A 25,973-nucleotide genomic window follows, 5' to 3' on the forward strand; every position below is an offset into this window, starting at 1 on the left:
GCTGGTCTTTTTAAAATTTGCCATGCATCTGAAGATGACCTTGAACTTGTGATCTCCCTGCCTCTACTTCTGAGTGCTGGTGCATGGGCACATGCCCCATGCAGTGTTGAGAATGAAACCCAAAGTTTTTATACAAGCTGAGCAAGCATCCTGCCAGCCTGCTTACATCCTGTGCTGTCTCATTGGAGTTGTGATGGTGACTGTACTAAACTGGGTTTTTATCCTATGTTTCCTTAATATCAAAATCTTAATTCTTTCCCTTGTCTTCCTTTGCTGATATAATCTCCTTTTTGGTTCTTGACTTTAATACTTAATTATTGTATTTTCTGTCTACTGAATGATATCTAAGTTTTTACATTTCTTTATACCATACACTGGCCATATCACATTAATTGTATTTATAATAATCAGTTTTTAAATGATTTGTTATTTCGTTTTTTTTTTAATTCTATGTGCATAGGTGTTTTGCTTGTATGTATGTCTGTGTACTACTTACATGACTTTACCCATAGAGCCATCTTTCTAGCTTCATTGATTTCTTTTTTAACCAAAGAGCTGTGAATAGTGTTCAAACATTATTTTTCTATTAGATGGTTCCTTATTATTTTAAAAGTTAATTTATGGTTTTATTTTACCTAGTTTAAGCTCAGTTGTATACATAAAAATGTTATGAAAAAAATTTCTTTTGAGACAAGGTTTTACTATGTAGCCCTGGCTGTCTGGAACTCACTGTATAGACCAGGCTGGCCTTGAACTCACTGAGATCCACCTGTCTCTCTCTCCCACATACTGGGATTAAAGATATACAACATCACACCCTTTAGAATTTTATGAATTTTGTCAATGGCCTGGTAAAAATTCCACGAGTGCAAAGTACAAGCAAATACTTGTTTTTATTACTCAAATATTTTCTATATCTTTTAAATTTTTTCTAAAGAAGCCAGCAGGTGTAGTGGTGTACATTTTTAATTCTAGAACTTGGGAGGTAAAGGCAGGCAGGTATCTGTGAGTTTGAGGACAGCCTAGCCAGGACAGCCAGAGCTATATATATAGTAATACACTACCACCATCAGGCTTGGGGGAAAAATAAATAGAAAATTTCAAAAGAAAGAAAATAGATATATATTCTTGGAGGAAAACATTCCACCTAGAATTTCTCAGGGGTCAGATGAGATAATTCAGTGAATAAGGTTCAGACTACAAGAAGTCTTGAGTTCAGTCCTGGAACCCAATGTAAAGCTGGAAGGAAAGAACTGACTCCTCCAAACAAGCCCTGTAGCATGCATGCACGCGCGCGCGAGTGCGCACACATACACACACACACACATACACACACACACACACACACACACACACACACACACACGTACACGTAAACCACATATAATAAACAAGTAAAAGAAAAAAGAGAAAGTAAACACTTCAGGAATTATGAAAGTGGGTAGTTGAAACAAGTATATCAGTATTTGTGATTTTCAAGGTTGGGTTATATACTTATGAGATGACATATTCTCTTTTTCTTTGTTACTTATTTACATACTTATTTTTGCAGTACTGAAGGTAGGTTCCAAGGCCTAGCACATGCTAGGCAAGTATTCTACCACTAGCCACTAGCTTATATACTCAGTGGGAATTTACTTGACATATTTTGAACTTGTGTGATTGGGTACTTTTGTTTTTTTTTTTTTTTTCTTTTTTTTTTGTTTTGTTTTTGTTTTTGTTTTGAGACAGGATTTCTCTGTGTAGCCCTGGCTGTGCTGGGATTTTTTTTTTTTTTCATATCTTTTCTCCATTTTAATCAATCGTGCCCAGCCCAGGTTGCATAAAATGTTCCTAGTCAAGATTTTCTTTTTCTATATCAAATTTCTCCTTTTCCCTTTTTCATGATTTCTGTTTCTAACATTGCCATTCTAGTTTTGTTGTTTTTAGCGTTTTAAAATGTATGTTTTCATTTCTTTTGGAACATTTTTTTTCTTATGCAGCATAAATCATATGGAAATATTCAAATGTGCAAAGCAAAACACTCAGTATGTTTTCATAAATTTGAAAATACGGACATTATTTAAGCTATCCATATTTTCTGAAAACTTACTACAGTGTATCCAAGACTGTATACCGAGCACTTTCTAGTATAAGAAGACAAATCATCAATTTTTAAAATGAGCAAAGGGGGCTAGAGTTGGTTTAGTGGTTAAGGGCACGTATTGCTCTATCACAGTATAAATTCCAGTACCCTTATTGGGTGCCTCATAAAGACCTGTAGTTCCAGCTCCAAAGGCTTCTAGCTTATTTTAAAAAATGGGCAAAGGGTATAAACATTTGAACAAAATATTAAAAATTATCAATAACTGGACACAGGGGCACACATCTTTAATTTGTAAGTTCAAGGGTATCTTGGTCTATATGCAGAGTTTCAAGCCATCCAGGGCTATACTGAGTTCCTGTCTGAAAATATAAATAAATAGGCTTGGGCATGTTACTGTATGCCTTTAATCCCAGCACTCAGGAGGCTGAGGCAGTTGGATGTCTGAATTCAAGGCCAGCCTAGTGTATATATTGAGTGCTAGGACATCCAGGGCTACACAGAGAAACCCTGTTTTAATGTGTTTAAACAAAGATTTATTTATTTATTATTTAAATAGCATTCTATCTGCATGTGTGCCTATGTACCAGAAGAAGGCACCAGATCTCACTATAAATGGTTGTAAGCCACCATGTGGTTGCTGGGAATTGAGCTCAGGACCAACAGCCAATGTTCTTAACCTCTGAGCCATCTCTCCAGCCCCTTGATTATTCCTTTTAATGTCTTTAAACAATATTTGATAATTTTCACATACTTTTTATGCTCATATAAATTTGATTCTAGATATTTTATTCACTTCAATGCTCTTTTAGGTGAAATTATTTTCTTAATACCGTTTTTGGTTTGTTCCTTACAACTTAATAGACACACATTTGTAGATTGGTCTTTAATATGTCCTAATAATGTTCCTGACTTTGGTTTCTAGTAGTTTTTCAGTAAATTCCTTATGATTTCTGTATGTGCAAGGTTATGTCATCTAATTTTTCTTTAATAATTTCTTTAGATAAGAGCTGGGGAAGAACTACCCAGTGTTCTTCATTAGGTGTAATGTTAGCTGTGGGTTTTGTAAATGTCCCCTGAAGCTGAGGAATTTCTATTTTTGAGTTGATGACTTTTTTTTTTTTTTTTTTTTTTTTTTTTTTAGCAAGAAAAAGAACTAAATTTTGCAAAATACTTTTTCTGTGCCTCTTGATGGTCCTGTAATTTTCTTTTTTCTCCCATTGTACTGCTTACATAGTATATTATGTGAATTAAATTTCTAAAATTGCTAATACTAGCTCATACTAGTACAGCCAGGCAGTGATGGTGCACACCTTTAATCCCAACACTCAGAAGGTAGAGACAGGTGGATCCCTGAGTTAAAGGGCAGCCTGGTCTACAGAGTGAGTGCCAGGACAGCCAAGGCTATATAGAGAAAACCTGTCTCAAAAAAAACAAAACAAAAGAAAAAAACAAAAAGCACACTTTTACTTGTGTATTTATTCTTATTATTTATTTTTAAATTGTTTATTATTTATTTTTATGTTGTGGATTGACATCATGGCTTGTGCCTGCTGGAATGGACTCTATCACTAAGCTACAACAACTGTCTCTTGTATAACTCTTTAAATGTTGATGTGTTCACTGGATTTTGTTGAAGGTTTTTGTGTTTATATCATTAGAGATATTAACCATTGTTATTATTATTACTGTTGTTACATTGTCTAGTCTTCATATTAGAATAACACTGTATTGCTGGGCATGGTTATTCATGCTTCTGATCCCAGTACTCTGGAGGCAGAGGAAGTGGATCTTTGAGTTCAGAGCCAGCCTAGGCTATTCTGATCCTCTGTCCTAATAAAGTGAGTTATTTCTGGAGTTTTTTAAGTATTATTTCCTTCATTTTTGGTAGAATTCAACAGTCAAGTCTGTGGGGCTTGTGCCTTTTCTTTATAGGATAATTTTTAATTATTTTCATTTTTCTTATTGACTAATTTGTCTATTCATATTCATTCTTCCTGAGGTTTTTTTTGTTAATAGTTTGTCTTTCTAGGAGTTTGTCTATTTCATCTAACTTATTTATTTTGCTAGTATAACGTTTTTCATAGTACTGCTTTATTTTAGTAGTTCCTGGTGCTGTTTTAAAGTACTTGTTTGTGTGAAGGCCAGGGTTGGATGCATGTAAGTCTGTGCACTATGTGCATACCCAGTGCCCATGGAAGTCAGAGAGGGCATCAGAGCTCCTGGAACTGGAATTAGAGACAGCTTTGAGCTGCCATGTAGGCATTGGCAGTCTAACCAGGGTCCTCTGGAAAAGGAGCCAGTACTCTCTTAACTACTCCATCCTACTTAAGCTCTCCAGCCTGTTTCTTTTCTTTTCTGTATCCTATTATCCTTCCTTCTTGGAGGTCTCAAAGCCTTGGCTCTCTGACCTTTCCTTATTTTCTATCATTTTAGTGTATCTCTGTCTTTTGAAATTACTTTGATGTTTAATGTAGTTTGAGGCAAGGATAGGTAGGTCATAGCTGCGAGTTTGCATTGCAATCTTCTTATTCAGATTCAATTTGCACCTCTTTGATTCTTGGACTAAAAACCATTTCTTAATTTCTTTTCATGGAATTGTTTCCAAGCAGTTGATTACAAAAATAACTTACGTTAATGTTTCAGACTTCACTCAAAATATATAACTTTTTAAATATTTGTCAGTGTTGTACTTATGTGGTTCAATTTCAGAAGCTCTATCTGTGGTCAATCCTGGTGCATCTGCCGAGGCTGCTGGTGCTGCTCCCGCTTCTTCCACTGTTGGTGCAGTTAAACAAGATGTTCATCTGACTTCATCGGCTGTAAGCACCCTGGAAAATGCAAACTCCACAGAACCCCCCACAGCCATTGAGCTTGATAGTCTTCCTTCAGACCAGTTGGCAAAAGGACAGGAAACAGTTGCAATAGAAGGTTTTACAGACGAGGAAAATATAGAGAGTGGAGGAGAAGGTCAATACAGAGAACGTGATGAATTTGTCGTAAAGATAGAAGACATTGAGACGTTTAAGGTGAGTGAATGTTCCCAGCTTTAAAGGGCCTAGTTTGAGTTCTTGTGTTTTCATGATGATTTTGAGTATTCTGTTACTATGTTTGATAAGGTTGGACTGAATGTCTGATTTATACTTTAATTAATTTATTTAGCCTCTTACTCTGTAGCCCAGGTTTGCACTATGGCAAGGGCTATCACACCCAGCTGGTGTTGTGTTTTGAGATGGGAGTCTCATGTAGTTCAGGCTGGCCATAGACATGTCATGAATCTGAGGATGACTTTGAATTCTAGCCTCCATCCCTGAAATACTGGGATTGTAGGCATGTACTTACTATCTTACACAGATTTAGGCTGTCCTTAGGACTGAATCAGGACTTTGCATATGCTAGGAGATCTACTTTACTAACTAAGCTACATCTCGAGTCCAAATTTTAGCGCTTCGAATCTCAAGACATCCAACTGAATATATTATTAGGGAGTTTAAGAAAATGTTTATATAATTTAAAGAAATAACAGAACTAACATAAACATGAAATTGAATTTAATTTCATAATTTAAATTGTAATACCATGAGTGGTACAGTTAGTACAGAACTCTCAAGTCAAACTTCTTTTGATTTTTGTTTGTTTGTTTGTTTTGTTTTGAGATAGGCTCTTGTTACATAGCCTGATAACTCTCTCTGTATTCTTCAGGATAGTCTTGAACTACTACTGGCAAGTCTGTTGACTCAGCCTTCCAAGTTTTGGGATAACAGGTTGCCACCATACTTAAGTAGCCATATTTAATATGTTTTTGGATTTTTGTTCATTTGTTTTTACTGGTATTGTTTTTAAGTCGGAATGGAAAACAATGGATTTAGAACAAGGAAGATTATAACATTCAAATTGTCTATGATCCTACCATTCACAATTAACTCTTATTGTGACTGTAATATTTATTTTGGCTATTATAAAACTACACAAATGACAAGATAATACCATTAGCGGTTTTTTCCAGTCATTTTAGTTTAGAGAATAATTAAAGAGTAATGGGATTCTTGTCAGTGAGCTCCTTTTTCTTGGGAAAACTGAAATAGAGACTGAATACAACCATTTTTAAGAGCTGGGTTTAGCTCTATGGCAAACTCCACTCACTTTTTTAGCATGCTTAATCAAGTCCTTGATTTTGGTACCACAAGGGTGTGAAGTGGGGGGTGATTATTATAGAAACTCAGACATAGATAAGAAAAGTTATGCTGGATGTGATGGTACATACCATTAATACCAGTATCCAGCAGGCAGAGGCAGGTCAGTTCTGTACGTTTGAAGTCAGCCTGGTCTACATACAAATTCCAGCACAGCCAGGGCTTTTCACACACACCCCCTTCCACTCCCCACCACCAAAAAAGAATGAAAACATTCTTTAAATATAAGCATGTTGGTATTTTTGTAAATGTATTTAATTATGTTTATTATAGGAGGCTTTAAATATAGGAAAAGAGCCCCCAGCTATTTGGAAAGTCCAGAAAGCTTTGTTACAGAAATTTGTTCCTGAAATTCGAGATGGGCAAAGAGAATTTGCAGCTACAAATAGTGTAAGTAAAATGCTTGATTTCATCAGCTTTTCTAAACTGACCCTCAAGGATGAAATGAGGTAGGGTTAGATGTACTGACATTATTTCTGATATAGCACTGGCTTCCCTTGCAGAGGACCTGGATTCCATTCCTAATACTCACATGGCAGTTGTAACTGTAACTCCAGCTCTGGGGGATTCTATGCCCTCTTCTGACTTCTGAGGATACATGCACTCACATGCACAAATCCACACAGATACACATACACATATTTAAACAAATGAAAAGAGTAACAGAGCTGGGGGGAGCTCAGCAATCAACAGCACACACTGCTCCTGAAGAGGACCTGAATTCACGTTAGGTTGCTCACAGCTTCCTGTACCTCCAGCTTCTTGTCGGGCACCTGCACTCACTTGCACATGCTCCTTCTCTCTCTCTCTCTCTCTCACACACACACACACACACACACACATACACGCTCACTCTCTCCATCAGCCCTTTCTCAAAATGAGTATAAAAGTAGTCTGCTTACGGCAGACTACTGAAAAATACAAAGGATAGCTGGCAGTGAGGTCAGCAAAGGAATATTGATGTGTAGATGATATAATTATATAATTCAAATACTTCTTTCTTTAGTACCTTGGGTATTTTGGAAATGCAAAAACTAAATACAAAAGGATATATGTGAAGTTCATTGAAAATGCAAACAAAAAGGAGTATGTCAGAGTATGTTCCAAAAAGCCAAGAACTAAGCCTTCACAAACTATCAGGTATTGTTTTATGTCATGTATCTATGGGCTTATTTGGGTGTTGTTATTGTTGAAACAATCACATCAATTAAAGAGGCTGAGAATGCTGCAGTACCTTTTGCAGGAACCCTTTTCAAAGAAGGAAGTGAGCATTGTAAAGCTAGTAACTTTCTCTGGTGTGATAGATACTTCCTTTGGGTCTTTTTGGTGTCACTATAGTAAATGGGAAAAACAGAAGGTACAAAATGTTTTAAATCAAGCCAGGTATGATGATGGGCGCCTTTAATTCCAGCACTCAGGAAGGCAGAGGCAGGCATATCTCTGTGGGTTTGAGGCCAGCCTGGTCTACAAAGTGAGTCCAGGACAGCTGAGGCTACATACAGAAACCCTGTCTCAGGGGGGTGGGGGGGGGTGGAGTTTTAAATTTATGTCTTTACGACAACCTCTCTGAGGCCCTCTTTTGCATCCATAAAATGAAAGTACTGAATGAATGACAGGTCTACAGCAAGGTAATTGGGGACATACAGACCTGTGCATTACTAGGTCGCATCTAGTAGAATTCTGATCACAGATCAGTGTGCGTTGGTGGTCTGCAGCATGAATCTGGGAGGTAACTGGTATGATTTTGTCATGGGTGTTAGAATGTGGCTATGACCCTAGATACTCCCACCCATCTACGGTCATAAGTAGATCTAGTTGAATTAAGATCACTACCTGTTTTCATGCTGCTGACCCAGTTGTCATGGTAGATTTTAACCACATAAATAGATTCAGTCTAGGACAGATCTTCAGGGGCTCTCGGACAGATGCATTTGCATGTGTACATCAACCTAGTACCACCAGAACATGAGAGCTAGATTTGGCTTTCTGTACCTCATATTCTCTGGAAAATCTATTCATAAGGTGTTTGGTGGGGGTAAAGAAGATTGAGTGATTAGCCCCTTAATAACTGAACATAGAGTGTCAGCATTGATCTATTTCATGAAAATGCTACGGGAGTTACTTGAGTACATAGCACATGGACTTTATTTTGGCGGTGTTGGTATGAGCATGTTTAATCTTTTATTCATAAACGTCATTTTTCTTATTGCAGTTTTAAAAGATTTAATGATGTTAATGAAATTTGTTTTAACATTGCAGAAATGTTCCATCTAAGCCAAGTAGTATCAGTAAAACTTCTGACCCACCAGTATCAAAAACTGCAACTACAAAAGCCCCTGCCACAAAACCCAAAGTTAAACAGCTCAAAATAAAGGCTGAGCCACCACCAAAGAAAAGGAAGAAATGGAAAGAAGAATTTTCATCATCACAATCTGAATCATCTCCTGAGGTCCGTTCTAGCAGTAGTGAGGATGAGGGTGAGTTCCCCAAGAAATTAGTATTTTGATACTTTCAGACAGTGTGCAGGAATGGAGGGAGACAATGGTGATGGCAGTTCAGACTGGATCTTTTTACCAGCAAATTGATGCCATTGCACGAAGTTCCTTATGCTTTGCACAAATCATGCCCTACAGAATACACTTGGCCTACACCTGTAGCTCTCTAAGTTAGGAAAGGCAGAACTCACCGTGGTGTGTCCTCCAGTGAGGAATGCCAATTAGCTACTCTGTCTCAGGATTACAAAGAATCGTCTAGTCCTCACACTGGTGGCCGAGAGGATCTGGGCAAGTCCCAGCCCCCTTACCAGGCAACTCGCAACTGCCTATAACTGCAGTTCTTGCACACACATGGTGCACATAAGGAAAGAAACAAATCTCTTTGATTTTTTAATTTACTATTTATTATAATTTATTCACTTTGTATCCCAGCTGTAGCCCCCTCCCTCCTCTCCTCCCAATCCCACCCTCCCTCATTTATCTCCTCCCTGCCTCTCCCCTACTCCACTGATAGGGGATGTCCTCCTCCCCTTCCATCTGATCCTAGTCTATCAAGTCTCATCAGGAGTGGCTGCATCATCTTCCTCTGTGGCCTGGTAAGGCTGCTCCCCCCTCAGGGGAAGGTGATCAGAGAGTCAGGCACTGAGTACATGTCAGAGGCAGTCCTTGTTCCCCTTACTAGGGAACCCACCTGGAGACTAAGTCTGTGGGCTACATCTGAGCAGGAGGTTTTTGTTTTGTTTTGTTTTGTTTTGTTTTTTTAAATATCTTTAATTTTTTTTTTTAATGGCACACACTGCTGGACTGTGGTCATCCACCTGATGGTAAAGCCCTATAGCAAAGCCCACTGGTGCCCTGCTTTGTCCTCTAACTAGGGTTGTGCTCTAATGTCAGGGTGCATTCATCTTAAGACTATAAAACATCAAGGTGTCTTTACCTTAAATACTTATTGAGATGCTGTGGTGGCTTCTAAATTATGAACAATTGAGCAGGAGTTTTAAGTCCTCTCCATGCATGGTCCTTGGTTGGGGTATCAGTCTCTGCAGGGCCCCCAGGGCCCAGTTAATAAACAAATCTTAAAGAAAAAAAATCCTTAGTCCCTAAATTCTACATCTGTGTTTATGCCAGAATGAAAAAGGAAACAAAGCTAGGTTGAAACAACCCAAACTATAGTTAATTAATTAATATGAGAACATATGACATATTAAGTATATCTATCAGTATTTGCCATATTAGAGTTTAAACATGTACAGTGCAAGAATACAGCACATATTCCATTAGCTAGCAAAGCATGGAGTATTGTATATATAAGAAATTTCAAACAGTTCAGCAGAGGTTGGCAGACTGGCTCATAGACCTATCTGTTGCTACCCAGCTTTTGTGAGTATTTTTATTGAAACACAGCCCCACAGATACTGTTTGGAAATACATGGTTTTATGGAGTTGCAGTTTTGAGTTGTTAGTACAGAGACCATGTGACCAGAAAAACCTAAAGGATCCACTACAGAAAATTTTACTAACCGTTATTCCTCTAAAACGTGCTAATGAAGACAAAGAAAGATGGAGAGAAAGTGGAAGGCCATTCAAGCCATACTAAGTCTGAAAAGTTTGGGGTCTTTATGAACAAAGGAGAATTTTTGGAGGAATTCAAGTATAAAGCAACATGATAAACATTGGAATTTAATTATTAGACCTAGTTTCAGGTAAAAAAGTTACCAGAACCTAAGTAATGGCAACAGGAATAGAAGAGGAGACACCCGAAATTGAGGATGTGATCTTCTAGCACTTAAATGAAGGATTAATTGGTTGTTGGGGATATAGTTTAGGTTGATATCTAGGATGGTTTCTGAGTTACAGGTGTCATTGTCTGGGAGCTATTCATAGAAGTGATTTGAGTAGAAAAAATCCTCAGTATTAAAATCTACTTTAAATGTTTTGTTTTGTTTTGCAACAGACTCTCTAAGTAGTCCTGGTTGTCATGGAGCTGGCTATGTAGACCAGGCTGTCTTGGATCCTCCTGCCTGTGCCTCCTAAATGCTGGGCTTGAGCATGTGTGGTTTTGTTGTTGCTGACGTTGTTAGTTGCTGTGACAAACATGCAGTGTGTGCACACATTCAAGATAAGTGTAAATTTAAATAGTCAAGGTAGAAGCATATATCACTATTAGGAGGAAGTTCACTGCCAAATACATATTTAAAACATTATTTGTACTTTTTGCAGTTAGCAGTACTCATTGCTTAGAATAAGAGGAGTTCCGTTCTGGATTTGTAGTAATACAGATTCCTCAGGTAACAAGAAAAATTTACTTGCATAAGTAACAAGGCAGACCACTAGGTGTCACTAGTTAAGCATCTAATAATATGGGTTTATATGCTGGTGATTTTATTTTCACATTTAGGATTTATGTGTATGTTTGCATGCATGTGTGTGTAGGTATGCATATGTTATGGCACACATGGAGGTCAGGGGAGAACTTTGAGGGAATCAGTTCCCTTCTGCCTTGTGGGTTTCAAGAATTACTCCAGTCATTAGGTTGGTCCTGGAATATTTAAAAAATAACATTCAGGTTTGGGAGGCGTGGCTGAGAAGTAGAGTGTTTGTCTGGCATGCGTGGGAACCTGAGTTCAGTCATCATCAGTGAGCCTTTACATATTGGGAAGCCATTGAGCTTACAGTAATGGGTACAAGTTTTCTAGAATTTTAAATTTTACTCTGAATCATCTGTGGTTTTACATTGGCAAATACTGTCAGGTTTGTTTCTGCTTTTGAGACGTAATCTCACTGTGTGGCTCTGGCTGACCTCAAACTCACAGAGATCCAGCTGCCTCTGTCCCTAAAGTGCTGAGGTACGAGCCATCATGTCCAGCCTGGTTTTTGCTTTGGAGACAGGGTTCTCACTACTTAGAACTAACAGAAATCTGTTTGCCTGTTTCCTGAATGCTAGGATTAAAGGCTTTTACCACCATAATTGGAGTTAACTTTTAAAATTGTTAATCATTATGTGGTGTGTGTGTGTGGTTGTGTGTGTGTCTGTGTCTCTGTCTGTCTGTCTGTCTTGTCTATCCATGTTCACCTGGTGACTGGATATGGGTTTGTGTATTTGAGTAAGGTGCTTGCAGAGGTCAAAGGGTGCATTGAGTCCCTTGGAATTGGAGTTACATTTAATACTGAAGTTTTTGCCATTGAATTTAAATGAAATTTTTCATATGAATAGGCTATTTTTGCAGTAAAAAAATTTAATATATGTCACTAGAAGTGACATTTTAAGTGTAGATATAAAGAACTATCTTTGTGTGGGTCTTGTAGTGTTTTGTTTGGTTTGGTTTCTTAAAACCAGAGTCTCTAGAGTCTTAGGTGGCCTGCAACGTACGCAGACCAGTTTGACCTAGAATTAATAGAGCTCCTTCTGCCTCTGCCTACCATCACTATGGCAACTCTTGGTTTCTGTACTAGATAAGTCATTGTCTAGTTGTCTGAGGTATGGGATGTCAGAAGAGAAATGGGTTCTCACCTGACCTATGTCAGATGCTACAGTGGTGCCAGGCCGAAGTCACCTGGGAAGTTTTTCATATGTGTAAGCTTTAACACCATTTTTTTTTTTTTTAGTTTAAATTTATTTTAATTTAATTTATTCACTTTACATTCTGATTGTAGCCCCCTCTCTGATCTCCTCCTGGTACCACGCTCCCTTCCTCTTTTTCCCTCTCCCCTCATCCTCTGAAAGGGGTAGCCCTCCTCCCCTATCATCTGACCCCAGCCCATCAAGTCTCATCAGGACTGCATGTGTCCTCTTCATCTGTGGCCTGGCAAGGCTGCCCTACCCAGGGGTAATTGATCAAAGATCAGGCAGCAGAATCCATTTCTGAGATAGCCTCTGTTCCCCTTACTGAGATAGCCTCTGTTCCCCTTACTAGGGAACCCACATGGAAGCTGAGCTGCCTATCGGCTACAATTGAACAGGGGGTCTAGGTCCTCTCCATGCATGGTTCTTGGTTGTTCTCTGCAGCCTACCCCTGAGCCCAGATTTTTTGCCTCTGTTCGTCTCCTTGTGAAATTCCTATCCCCTCCGGGTCTTTCTAGCCTTTAACACCACTCTTTTTTGGTTTTTCGAGTCAGGGTTTCTCTGTGTAGCCCTGGCTGTCCTGGACTCACTTTATAAACCAGGCTGGCCTAGTGCTCACAGAGATCTGCCTTCCTCTGTCTCCTCAGCGCTGGGATTACAGGTGTGCACCACTATCCCCAGCCTTTAACATCTCTTAACTCCACTGCTAGTAAGGATCTGTTTTAGAAAGCTACCGCTCTGGGCTTTGTCCTGTATCACAGCCCCACAGTGCTGGCTCAAAGACACACACCTATAATCTTAGCACTTGGGAGGTTGATGCTTTTGAAGACTGAGTGCTGAACTGGAACTACAGAACTAGAAAAGCTCTACTGTGAATGTGAGTGTTATGTGTACCAGGCTGGTCTTAAATTTGGTAAATTGCTGTTGATGACCTTGAATTCCTGATCTTCCTTCCTACCTACTAGTGCTGGGATTTCAGGTGTGCATCTCCACAATTCAATTCATCTGGGATGTTTTTGTCTGTGTTAGCATGTTCATGTGTGTGTTGATGTACATGTGTAGGCCAGAGATTGGTGTCACCTTATTTTTTGAGACAGAATCTTCCATTGAATCTGGAGCCTAATGATTGGGCAAGGCTGGCTGGCTAGCAAGCTTCCAAGGATCCTTCTGTCTCCACCTTTCCAGCACTGGGATTCAAAGTGTGTGCCACTACACTTGGCTTTTTAATGAGGGTAACTGGGGATCTGAATTCAGATTTTCATGCTTCATAGCTAACACTTTACTGAGCCATCTCCCCCAACCCTGACTGGGTTGTCTCTAAACGAAGAATCAGGAAGGCTTAAATTGGAAGAAATTGTGTCCAATCTTGTTTATAGGGTATAAAGACAAATAATAATAAAATCAGGAAGGAAAAATTTAGTACCCTATTTCTTATTCATCCTAGAATTTGATCCTCCAGCTCCTTTTGTCACTCGATTTCTGAACACAAGAGCAATGAAGGAAACTTTCAAAAGTTACATGGAATTGCTTGTTAGCATTGCTCTGGATCCTGACACCATGCAAGCCCTAGAGAAGAGCAATGGTAATGGACTGCTGAGAAGCACATTCAAACCTTTTTTGTTTGTTTAATGGCGTTTTCTCACTGTTGTCTCTTTTGTTTTGTTTTTTATTCTTGGGTTTTGTTTGTTTTGAAACAGTGTCTCATTGTGTAAACAAGGCTGTGTTGAACTCAGAGATCCCTATTCCTCTGCCTCCCTAGTACTAAGTACTGTGTATGCTACAATACTGACATTATTTTTCCCTAGTGCTTGCCTGTTACGTATTTATGTGTATTGTAATTTAACAGTCTAATAACTGCAGGTATTTAATACATTATCAAAAGTGATTAATTTGTTACTGTCATATTGTTACTCTCCCCTTCTCGACTCATTCTGGATAATGGGTTACAATTCTTTTTCTTCCCCTTCATTGTCTTTACCTCAAATTAGAGTGAACTAAGAATATCTCAGCTAGGTATGGTGGTATACACCTTTAATCATAGCGCTCAGGAGTCAGAGGCAGGTGTATCTCTGTGAGTTCTAGGCCAGCCGTGAGACCCAGTCTCAAAGAAACAAAATCTTTGAGTGGGATTATAGTTAATGGCAAGGCACTTACCTAGCTAGTATGTGCAAGGCCCTGACTGCATCTTTAGTACTAGCCAGAAAAACAAGTCTTGTTCATACTCAATGTTTTACGTAATTTTAGTATATTAAACCAGTTTTTATCTTGTAGTATTACTACAAAATAATAAATGAGATTTAAATGATAATAATAAAAGAGGTTTAGAAAAACTAATCATCTTCTTAGCAATCTTTTTTTTTTTTTTTTTTTATGAGCTAAGGAGCCAGGAGTGGTGGTGTACAAATTTAATCCCAGCACTTGAGAGAGAGGCAGATGCAGGTAGATTGAAGCTACCTGGTCTATATAGCATGTTCTGTGCCAGCCAGAGCTATATAATGAGAACGTGTCCCCCCAAAAAGAAATAACAGGCAGGACTTTGCTAACACATGCCTTTGCCATGCATAGTTGCTGCTTTCTTATTGCTTTGATAAACCTACTTTGCAGGCTGACCTTTGTTGTGAAAGCCTTTGTTTTGTTTTGTTTGTTAGAGATAGAGTTTCTCTGTATAGCCTGGCAGTCCTGGAACTCACTCTGTAGACTAGGCTGGCCTTAAGCTCAGAGATCTGCCTGCCTCAACATCCAGTGTACTGTTATTAAAGACATGTACTACCACATCTGGCTTGATTTAAATATCTATTTCTTAAAAGCTGTATTTCATATAAACCAACAAATTTAATGTCTTCTAAGATACAGATAGTTTGAAGGGGAAAAGGGTCAGCACATATTTATATTAATAGTTTATCTTATTAAATTGATATTTCAGATGAGCTTCTTTTACCACATATGAAAAAAATAGATGGAATGCTCAATGATAACCGGAAAAGACTTCTTGTGAATCTTCATTTGGACCAGTCATTCAAGGTACTTCTTGGTGTTGATTAGCAAACCTCAGGGCAGTCAGTCCCAAACAAATAGAAAAATTGACTAAAGTCATTCTCACTTCTGCATATTTTAAAGATTGATGTAATTTATGCATATGAGTGCTCTATTTGCATGTGTGTTTGAATGACGACAGAAGAGAGCATTAGATCCCAGTATAGATGGTTTTGAGCCATTCTGTGGTTGCTAGGAGTTGAATCATGGTCCTCTGGAAGAGCAGCCGGTGCTCTTAACCACTGAGCCTTATTTTCCCCCCTGCAATGTTTTTAAATATAACAGCATATGCTATTTATTCACTATGAATCTGTTTAGCATACTTTTAGTTTTTATGTTTAAATTCATTTTTCAGTCATTTATTTGTAATGTTCCTCCTATAAAATGTTTTTCATGTTTCCCAAAACATGTTTCTCCCTTAACTTGCCATAATCAAGTCTTGTATTTCTTTTAAATTATTTTCCAAGCTATAGTTTATTTTCTCTATATGGATTGCTGTTTTGCTTACATGTATTTTCTGCAAAAATGTGCGTGCAATCCTCTTAAAACTTCTAAAAAACCTATACTTTTTGGGCTGGAGAGATGACTCAGCATATAAGAGTACTCAATGCTTTTCCAGCACCCACAGTGTCTCACGACCATCTGTAACTCTAGTCTTGGGATCCAATGCCCTCTTCTGCCACACACGTGACACACAGATATACACTCAGGCAAAACACTGTATACATAAAATAATAAAAAATCTTTAAAATTCTAAGAAATTTTAAGCTTAACATTGTGTCTATAACTAAATATTAACTGGGTGTATAGGAACATACCCATAATTTTAGCACTTGGAAGGTGGCGGCAGAAAGATGTGGAATTCTAGTTTTCACTATGAATGTATCTTAGCAACATAAGTTGGTATTTCTATTACCTGAAATACAAAACTGAAAGATATTCTGGACTCAGAAACTTTATCATAAAAGCTACTCAGTCCAGAACACTTCCCAACGTTCCTTTTTAATGTGTAACATCATCCTGAACTATTTGATTATGTCTACTTGGCCAAAAGTTTGTTGTTTTCTTTGTTGATAGTAATTACATTCACTTGTAAGAAAAGTTAAATACTCTTGAAATGCTTTAAATAGAAGATTAAGAAAAATCTTTTCTTTAGAAATAATTTGCATCATGAGAATATGTTGGATTATAGAGGTTGAGACAGGAGGACGATCATGAATTCTGGGCCAGATTGGCTTCCATAATAAGATTCTATTTTAAAAAATAAATAAGCAAAAGAAATGTGTAATACAGAGGTATAGGGGTGTATAGTTCAGTGAATGGTAGAATGCTTGCCTAAAATACCTTAAGTCCCAGGTTCAATGCTCTATACAACCCCCAAATAAGGAAGAGAAATGGAAATTGGTGCCACTTGCTATGATAAAGTTGGTGCCTTTTAAATTTAGATTCATTTGTCTTTTATGTTTCTGAGTATTTTACTTGCATGCATATAAGTGCACCACAGGCATGCAGTGCCTTCAGAGGTCAGAAGTCAGTGTTTGATCTCCCTAGAACTGTAATTACAAACAGTTGTAAGCCTTCATGTGGGGCGCTAGGAACCAATCCTTGTCCTCTGCAAAAGTAGTCTTTAACCACTAACACCTCTCTCTCTGGTCCCAGTATATCCTACAGCTTCCAAAGTTAGTGATACTCTGTCTTTACCCTTAAGCATCTTGTCCTCATTGAAAATGTCAGTTTTCTCCTTTTGTCTCTAGTGACCTACTGCCAATAAGTTTCAAATTTGCAACCTGTTTTTCATCTTTAAATTTTATTTGTTTTGACTGGCAGTTCTAGACCCAGAATTATTTAAGCACAGGGTGGGGGTTGTTTGTTTTGGGGTGTTTTGTTTTAAAGATCTATTATGTATACAGTGTTCTGCCTGCATGCCAGAAGGTAGCATGATTTAGAGCCACCATGTTGGTAGGTTTTAAAGAATAGACTGAGACTGGTTCTGCCGTGTCAGTGGCGGCTCCCTGTGTATGGACAGAATGCCATCAAACTCTGGCTTGGGGTCTTACCTCACAGGTGCTTTCTGGGCAGTCCAAGGAAGCAGAACTGAAGGAGAAGAAAAAAAATATACAGCCTAATTCTTACTGTCATTTTCCTCATCCTCATTTAGAATCTAATAACTTCACTGTAGCTGGTTTGCCTCTGGTTCAGGGTGTTAGTCATGGCTTAAGTGTTAAGAGCTTTGAAGAGATGCATATATCCCTGTTTTCCCTATTTTCCAATCAGAGAGGCATTATTAGTACTAACTCAGGAGTTTCTTCAGCATGGTGTGCTGCTGCTTTAAAAAAAAAAAAAAATCAGGCCATATAATTAGCCCAGATTCAAGGAATGGGGAGACAGAATCCATACCTTGTGGAGGAAAGTACAAGAAATTGTACCTGCATCCCCGCTGTGACCATCCACATGTGTACCTGAGTGTGCTTGTGTGTATATGAATTTTGAACGGCTGGAAAGAACCTGGACATTCACGTTAGTTTTCTTCTGATGTTAGTTATTATTCTTCATTATTTTAAAGAATGCTTTGGAAAGTTTTCCTGAACTAACAATTATTACGCGAGACTCTAAAGCAAAAAGTGGAGGATCTGCTATTTCTAAAATCAAGATGAATGGCAAAACTTACAATAAGAAAACCCTAAGGACTTCTAAAACAACCACTAAGTCTGCACAGGTAAGAACATATTGCTTAATGAATATATACCTTTTTCACTTAACACAGCTCCTAGGAAACCATTAAAAGAAGCAAATGTTTTATCATGAAGGGTCAGGTCCATGCGGTAGGAATAAGCAGTTGTGGTCTGAGGAGCAGGCACTCTGTTGTTTTTGTCCTCTGTGTGCCATGAACTGTATCTGGCAAATTGTGAGTGCTCACAGAATTTATAAAATAGACTATAAGAGAAAGTATCCCATGTTTAAGCTTATGTGTTTCTATATAGTTTTGAACCATTTTTAATTTATTAAAAAGTATCTGCAACATGTTTTGAAGTTTAAAAAATGTTTTCTGGGCTGGATAGTGGTGGTGGTGAGCACCTTTAACCCCAGCAATCAGGAGGCAGAGGCAGATGGATCGCTGAGTTTCAGATGAGCATGGTCTACAGAGTGAGTTCAGGACACCCAGGGCTAAAACAGAAACCCTGTCCCAGAGAAAGGGGGTGTGGGGTTGGGGGCGATAGAATGAATTCCGTAAGCCAGGCATGGTGGTACATGCCTGAATCCCAGTAGTTGGTAGGTAGAAGCAGAAAGTTTCTGCAGTGTAGCAATTCCAAGGATATAGGAGACCCTGTTCCAAAATAAAAACTATTTTCTATAGAATTACATTCACAAATGTAAGAAGTATGTAGTTACTGCATATAAGAACAATCAAGAGGCCAGGCACGGTGGCCCATGTCTGTAATTCCAGCACTCAGTGACAGAGGCAGGCAGATCTCTGTGAGTTCGAGGCCAGCCTGGTCTACAATTCAAGTCCAGGACAGCCAAGGCTACACGGAAAAACTCTGTCTCAAAAAACAAAACAATCCATAGGACCAGATGTGGTGTCACACACCTTTACTCTCAGAGAGGCAGTGGGATCTCTGTGAGTTCTAGAACAGCCAGGGCTATAATGAGTGACCCTGTCTCAGAAAAAACAAAACAGTGGTATTTGTTATTTTTCTTTCCTTTTTTTGTTTGTTTGAGACAAGGTCTCAAGATGCTGGCCTGGAGTTTGCTGTTTAAACCAGGCTAGCTTGAAACTCACAGACCCATGTGTTTCTGAAGGGCTAGGATTAATAATGCCACCATGCTTGCTTTAAAATTATTTAATTTATTCAAAGAAAAATAGACCCATTGATTGTCTCTCAGACAACTACAACAAAATGCTTTGTGTATTTATAGTGTGCAAATACAGTTCTAAGTACTGGAGGACTGGAGAGATGCCTCAATCACATCTATATACATAATCAAAAGTAATAAAATAAATCTAAAGCACTAGGGGTACCATAGTAAAGGGTAGTAAAAAATCCATGCTTTCATATAATTTCTATTTAGGGAATAAAGGTATACAGATACAATAAGCACAAAGTTATCCAGGTTGTAGGTAGGTAAAAATAAGTTGGAACTGGTGTGGATGCTGTTGATCAGTTTGTAGTGGGTGATCCCTTTCTTGTTAGAAAATAAAATGTTTCTTAAATTTATATATCTAAACCTAGCCTAGAGGAAAGACGAAAGGCTATGTAACATGCCGTCAGCCTTATTTATCTCTGAAGCCATAATAGAAATATTTTACTCTGCCCCTGCAATGGTAGTTCCTGTTTACAATTACATCTTAATTGCTTGGGAGGCAAATGGCAGGAGGATCAGGGGTTCAAGGCCAGCCTCAGCTTCATGAACCCAGTTTTAAAAAGGAAACAGAGATCCTGGAATAATCCTAGCACTGGGGAGGCAGAGGCCGGTGGTTCTGAGTCCCAGGCCAGCCAGAGCTGCAGGAGAAGACCCTGCTGCTACAGGTGCGGGGGGTGGCAGGAAGGCTGCCTTTTTGTTATCTGAAATGTTTCTATTTAGATTGTTCTATAATGCTAGTTTGTTTTTCAAATAGCATATGCTCATAACATGATAAAAGATGCATTAAATGTAATTTAAATTTAAACTTCTGTGAATATTAACACAACCTCATACCTAGCTATATAATACATTTTTCCAGGTTATTTTTTTGACTTTAACTCTGATGTTTCATGAAAAGTACCTATAAACTTCTTTCTTTTTTAGGAGTTTGCTGTAGATCCAGAGAAAATACAGTTATATTCTTTATATCATTCACTCCATCATTATAAATACCATGTTTATCTGATATGTAAGAATGAGGTAATTTCTTTTTATTTATTTAAAATGAAATAACATGTTTTTCTGAATTTTCATTGTTTGTTTGGGTTTGCTGTTGATGTTTCTCTGTGTAGCCCTGGCTGTCCTGGAACTCACTCTGTAGAGCAGGCTGGCCTCAAACTCACAGAGATCTGCCTCTGTCTCTAGTGCTGGGATTAAAGATGTGCGCCACCACTCTCTGCTCAGCAAAACCTATTCTAATCAGTACTATCAAGGAGTTTTTTTCTTTTTTTTTTAATTTAATTTTACTTTGTGTGTTTTGCCTGTATATATGTCTGTACACCATGTTTGTAATATGATTTCAGAAGTCAGAAGAGGGGGCATCAGATCCTCTGGAGCTAAAGTACAGACAGCGTGAGCCACCATGTGGATGCTGGGAACCAAACCCAGGTTTTCAATGCAATAACTGCTCTTAACTATTGAGCCTTCTCCAGCTTCATAGTACTGAGTTATGTATGTCAGGTTAAATTATCACAGAGCTGTACCTGAGATGTTAACGCAACTACCTCAAATAGAAAGATGTTCTTGGTTTGTTGTTGTTGTTTTCAAGACAGGGTTTCTCTGTGTAGACTTGACTATCCTATAATTGCTTTGTAGACAAGGCTGGCCTAGAACTCACAGCAATCCACCTGCCTCCCCAAGTGCTGGGATTACAGGTATGTGCTACCATGCCTGGCTAGAAAGATGTTCTTAAATCTAAAGGAGAGAGCCGAGGTGGTGGATGCAAACTAGATTGCCTATTTTTATAGTGATCTGAGATAGAGTTGACATCAGTATTTGTCATTGGGTAGGCAGTAACATAGCTCAGTGGTTTAGAGCACTGGCTGTTCTACCCGAGGACCTGGGTTTCTGGCATCCATATGTCAACCATTGTAACTCCAAGGAATCTGACACCCTTTTATGGCCTCTGTAGGCATTAGGCATGTAAGTGGGTGCATATACATGCATGTAGGCAAAACACCAACTTATATGAAATAGTATTTGTCATTGGCTTTTAATAAAAGTGGAAGGAATTGAGGAAGCATGAAGCAGCAGGGCATGGTGGCTCACACCTTTGATCCCAGCACGTGGAGGCAGAGGCAGGTGGAGCTCTGGCAGTTTGAGCCCAGCCTGGTCTACAGAGCTAGTTCCAGGACAGACGCTGCTACACAGAGAAACCCTGTCTTGAAAAACAAAAAAGCATGAAGCACTTTACTAAGACTTTTACCTGCCCTTTTGATCTCATCTGAAATTATCTGAAAAAAAAAAAAAAAATCATTTGCTATGACTGGGGATAAGCGTGGGTGAAAGTGATCAGCCTGAAAGCATGTGCACGCCTTTAATCTTAGCACTCAGGAGGCAGAGGCAAGAGGATCGCTGTGAGTTCGAAGCCAGGTCTATGTAGTGAGTTCTGGGCTAGCCAGGACTACATAGTGAGGCCTTTTCTCATTTCGAACAGACAGACAAAAAAAGGTAGTATTTGCAGGTATGTTTCTAAGGCCTTAGAAAGGATTTAAGTTTCAAGTGATATGTGTAAACTAATGCAACCATTTCTTTATTTTAGATATCATCTGTGCAGAAAAAAAATGAAGATTTAGGACAGGAAGAAATTGTTCAGCTTTGTATGAAAAATGTAAAGTGGGTGGAGGACCTATTTGAAAAATTTGGAGAACTTCTAAATCATGTACAACAGAAATGTTCCTAACATTTCCACAAAAACCTGTTTTTATAGCACTAATGAATTGTGGAAGGATAGTGTCACAGATAATCAACTCTCCAGCAGTGGCCTCTTGCGGCATCCCCACTGCCTGGGGAACCAGACCTCTGTTGAGGACAGTGGTGCTGCCACAGAAGCCAGTCTTTTTATCCTAATGAATGATTTTTCTACTTTTTAAACTGTGGGGTGATTGAGTTTTTGTTTTCAGAAACATCTATTGGCAAATGATAAAGTGTGCACTAAATATAATTTTATTGCGAAAGAAATAACATTGAAGTGACTGGACTTTCCCCCATGACTGAAATGAATGAAAGAGGTGGTATAAAGCATTTGTGTACACTGTGTAAATGATCTGGTATGCCGTGGCATCCTGTAGGAGAATGTCTTCAGTGTAAAACAAGCTCAGAAGCTGCGCTCTGCTCTGTGGACTCGTTTAACATGTCCAGGAATCTGGGCGTGGAACTGTGCAATTCTGTGACTGCTTTTTGTGTCGAGTTATATTGTGATGAAAAAGTGACGTACTATTTTCCCTGTTTCAAAGAAAAGTATTTTTGTTTATAGTGTGTTCTTCCTTTGGAAATTTTTCAATTATACATTTTATTTTACTAATAGTTGTATTTTTCACAAAGAAAATGTGGTTTTAATTGTTCCCTCTCTATACTTCATTGTTTTCAGTAAACCCTGTGTAGGTACATGTCATTAGCATTGTAGATTCTGTCTTGAAGTGGCCATATTTGTTCATATAGTTTTGCCCTAGTGTTACTCAGAATCTTCATTTGGTGCTAGAATTAGTTTAGCTTTATAAATGGGACTGTGTGAAACACTGCATTTAATTTCATTTCATAAAATAAATTTCTTACCAAACTAGCACTTGATTTATACTGATTTGTCAAGGTAAAAATGAGCTGTTGCTGGGCATAGTAGTGAATGCCTTTCATGCCAGCTCGGGAGGCAGAGGCCAACCCGGCCTACATTGAGAGCTGCAGCACAGCCGGGGCCACATGCTGAGGATGAGAGCTTGTCCCCTCACACCCCCAAAATTAACTGCTGCTACATTTGATGGCCCAGTGGGTAAAGGCATGTGCAGTGAAGCCTGGCAACGCACACTGTGGAAGAAGAGAGCCAACTTCCCAGAAGTCATGTCTGCGCGCACACACACACACACACACACACACACACGCTCAGCGGTATGCAGTGTTACACACAGCTCTCTAACTCTCAGAACTGGAAGTGGAGTTCTCCTTCGGTGCCTTTAGCCCTTACACACACTAGTGTAGCCTTCTTGAGTTTGATAGCATTTCAAGTGGTTTAGCCGAATGTATTAGGTTCAACATGACCTCGTGCTGTTTATTTTTGTTGCCGACAGGATGCCTTGTTTGTGAAGAAGATTTAATAGTGTCGTTCTAAACGATGGCCTTTTTTAGGATTCTAAGGAAGTTATCAATCATCATACCTTTGTTTTGTCACCATTTAGTGCCTTACTCCCCATCTAGAAAGCAGTGGTACTGTTCAGTGGCCAAATAAGACATGCTCATGTGGACACACTTGTCTGGTTTTGAGAACAGGTCATCCTTACACTTAAAACGCCAGTGAACTGCCCAGAATTGAAGTGAACACGCCACCTGATTTCAGAATGCCACTCGCAACGCTGGGTGAAAATGAGCACCTCAGTTAGGCTTACACACTTATTTCTGGTAATCATCGTACTAAAAGCAATATCCTTAACATTTGTACCTGCTGGTAGACTCTCTAGTATTAAGTAATGGGAGTTTCTCTCCAGGGTCAAATGTTCCATTTCTGAAAGTTTTAGAAAACTTACTTTGAGAACAAAAGCAACCTATTAGGCCTTTTTAATATAACGTATCTGGGTGATGCCGTTGGCAGGAGAATCGTCAAGCAGAGGAGAACAGGAAACAGCCATATTCCATTCTGATAGTATTGACCCTGGATCCAGTATCTTTCCAAGAGGGAGTTGATATGCTTATATACCTTTACCTTCATCTTGAATTAAAGTTAAAGGTACATGTTTGAATTTCATTATGATGAATAAATTTCTTAAGGTAAATCTTACTACAAAAATATCCTTTTTGTTGTTGTTGTTGTTTAAAGCAGGGTCTCACACTCTAACCCAAGCTGGTCAAAACTCACTGTCTAGTCCAAGCTGGCTCCAGATTCATGGCAGTCCACCTGCCTCAGCCACTAGAATGCTGGGATCATAGGCATGAGCCACTATGCCTGGCTTTCCCTTTCTTTTTGAGGGCAATTGCCGTCAACCTGTTGTATTCCCATTAATAAAACACACTTCACAGTGTAGAAGGCCAAGAGACCCTGTTTAGATGCATTGTCACCTCATTTATTCTCAATAGCATAGGAAAGCAGCCAACCTCAGGCCTTAGAGAAAAATAGGACTATATCATAACCATACACCAGTTCTTTCTCTGTAGGAAGCTAAGTACTTAGTTGGTTAGTGTTTGCCAGGGAAATGTATGATATAGGAAAACGTTTAGGTTGTAGAAAAAGAGGTAAAGCACATGTTGCCATAAGCTAGGAGAATGTTAAAGATTGGATTCTAGCTGTAGAGCTCTGGAGGGTTGGGAAATGTAGCTCAGTGAAAAGCACTTGGCTAGCATGTCTTGGGGCCCTGGGTTCCCTCCCCAACCTCCATCCCTCAAGCACACTTAGAGATCTGGGGTAATTCCATGTAAAAAGTATTCTATGTTGATATTTGTTACTAGCCCAGAAAAGTGGTTGCCAAAGGGGCTTCCTTGCCATTTTGATATAAACTAGTTACTATTTGATCCCTAATAAGACTAAATTTATGGTGATTTATCACAGTAAGGTGAACTAGAAACTGTCCATTTTCCTATTATTTTTGCCAAATTGAAGATATTGGTAAGGTAGGAATTAATCATGTTTTAAAATGTGTAATAATTTTTCCCATTATTTTGAAAGCTCTAAATTTATTTAAATTTCTACAACTTGAAAATGTATAGAAGGGTTTATACATTAAGGCTATTTTCAAAGCTTCACATTTTAAAACTAATTTTTCTATTAATTTACTATTTATTTTCCTTGAAGCAGATAAATTCCAACCTATAGCTCTAAAGATATACCCATAAAGTTGTTTTTGTTTGCTTTGTTTGCTTGTTGGTATCCATTACTGGTTCAGATGAGTGGTTAATAAAGGGTCTCCTTCCCACTTTCCTTATAGTCTGGTCTCTAGGGAAACTCACTGAGTCCCTCATGAGATCAACACTCGGGTTATTGATGCAGCTTTGTTTCAGATGTGTAGATAACAAACTTATTGTATTTGCAGAATGCATTTTTTTGTTTGTTTGTTTTAAATGTTTTAGTTCACAAAAATGCTTTTCAAATACAGTGAAGTAGCCCAGGATAGCTGCTCCCGTGTCAGGCATAATTGACACAACTGCACAAATGGACAATGTGTAACTCTGGTCTGTGCATTAACTCAGATGCACAACTCTTGACATCTGTGTTCACAAATGCATGTTTTTGAAAATCACCTCTATAACAACTAAGAATAAAAAGAAACCTGCATTTGTAGGCCAGAATTTTCAGTTGGTCCATTATACCTAATGTATGGAAATGTGAAAGACAATTTTGTACATTTGTTACTAACTCAGATCATTAAAGTGAAAACCATTTTTTAAACAAAATCAGAATGTGTTTGGGTTTTTTACACTTTTAAGAATTGAAAGCAGCAGATATTGTATAAGTTATATATTGTGTTTTTCTTGGAGAATATATAAAGTATTACCAGACTAGGTTGTATAGTGCCAGCGCTTGGAAGGCAGAGGCAAGCAGATCCCTTGAGTTGAAGGCCTGCTAAGGCTATATTGTGAAACCGTGTCTCAAAACAAACCCTAAACCCAAGTATTTCAAGTGAAGTTAACATGTAATATTTTGTAACTAGGTTAGGCCACTATTAAAAACACTACCTTACAAGTGCTAGAGAGATGGCTCAGCCATTAAACACTTGTTCTTACAG

At 38.5% G+C, this 25,973-nt stretch overlaps 1 protein-coding gene across 3 annotated transcripts in view; it reads left to right on the plus strand.

Annotated features, from left to right (window-relative positions):
- Qser1 (glutamine and serine rich 1) overlaps window positions 1-25,641 on the plus strand; it is a 63,534-nt gene extending 37,893 nt beyond the window's left edge. For 2 of the 3 annotated variants that reach the window (XM_021646361.2, XM_060371858.1), the window contains exons 4-12: window positions 4,796-5,112; window positions 6,550-6,666; window positions 7,283-7,416; window positions 8,536-8,753; window positions 13,778-13,915; window positions 15,257-15,354; window positions 17,930-18,082; window positions 20,155-20,250; window positions 21,812-25,641. In XM_021646361.2, the coding sequence (XP_021502036.2) occupies window positions 4,796-5,112; window positions 6,550-6,666; window positions 7,283-7,416; window positions 8,536-8,753; window positions 13,778-13,915; window positions 15,257-15,354; window positions 17,930-18,082; window positions 20,155-20,250; window positions 21,812-21,952 (1,412 nt within the window). In that variant the 3' untranslated portion in view covers window positions 21,953-25,641. Of the gene's footprint in view, window positions 1-4,795; window positions 5,113-6,549; window positions 6,667-7,282; window positions 7,417-8,535; window positions 8,754-13,777; window positions 13,916-15,256; window positions 15,355-17,929; window positions 18,083-20,154; window positions 20,251-21,811 lie in introns of those variants that run through there. The other variant, XR_009587443.1, reaches the window with a different exon arrangement.
- The last annotated feature ends 332 nt before the right edge of the window (window positions 25,642-25,973 follow it).

Source organism: Meriones unguiculatus, chromosome 18 (genome assembly GCF_030254825.1).
Source record: "Meriones unguiculatus strain TT.TT164.6M chromosome 18, Bangor_MerUng_6.1, whole genome shotgun sequence".
In the NCBI taxonomy this organism is placed as follows: domain Eukaryota; kingdom Metazoa; phylum Chordata; class Mammalia; order Rodentia; family Muridae; genus Meriones; species Meriones unguiculatus.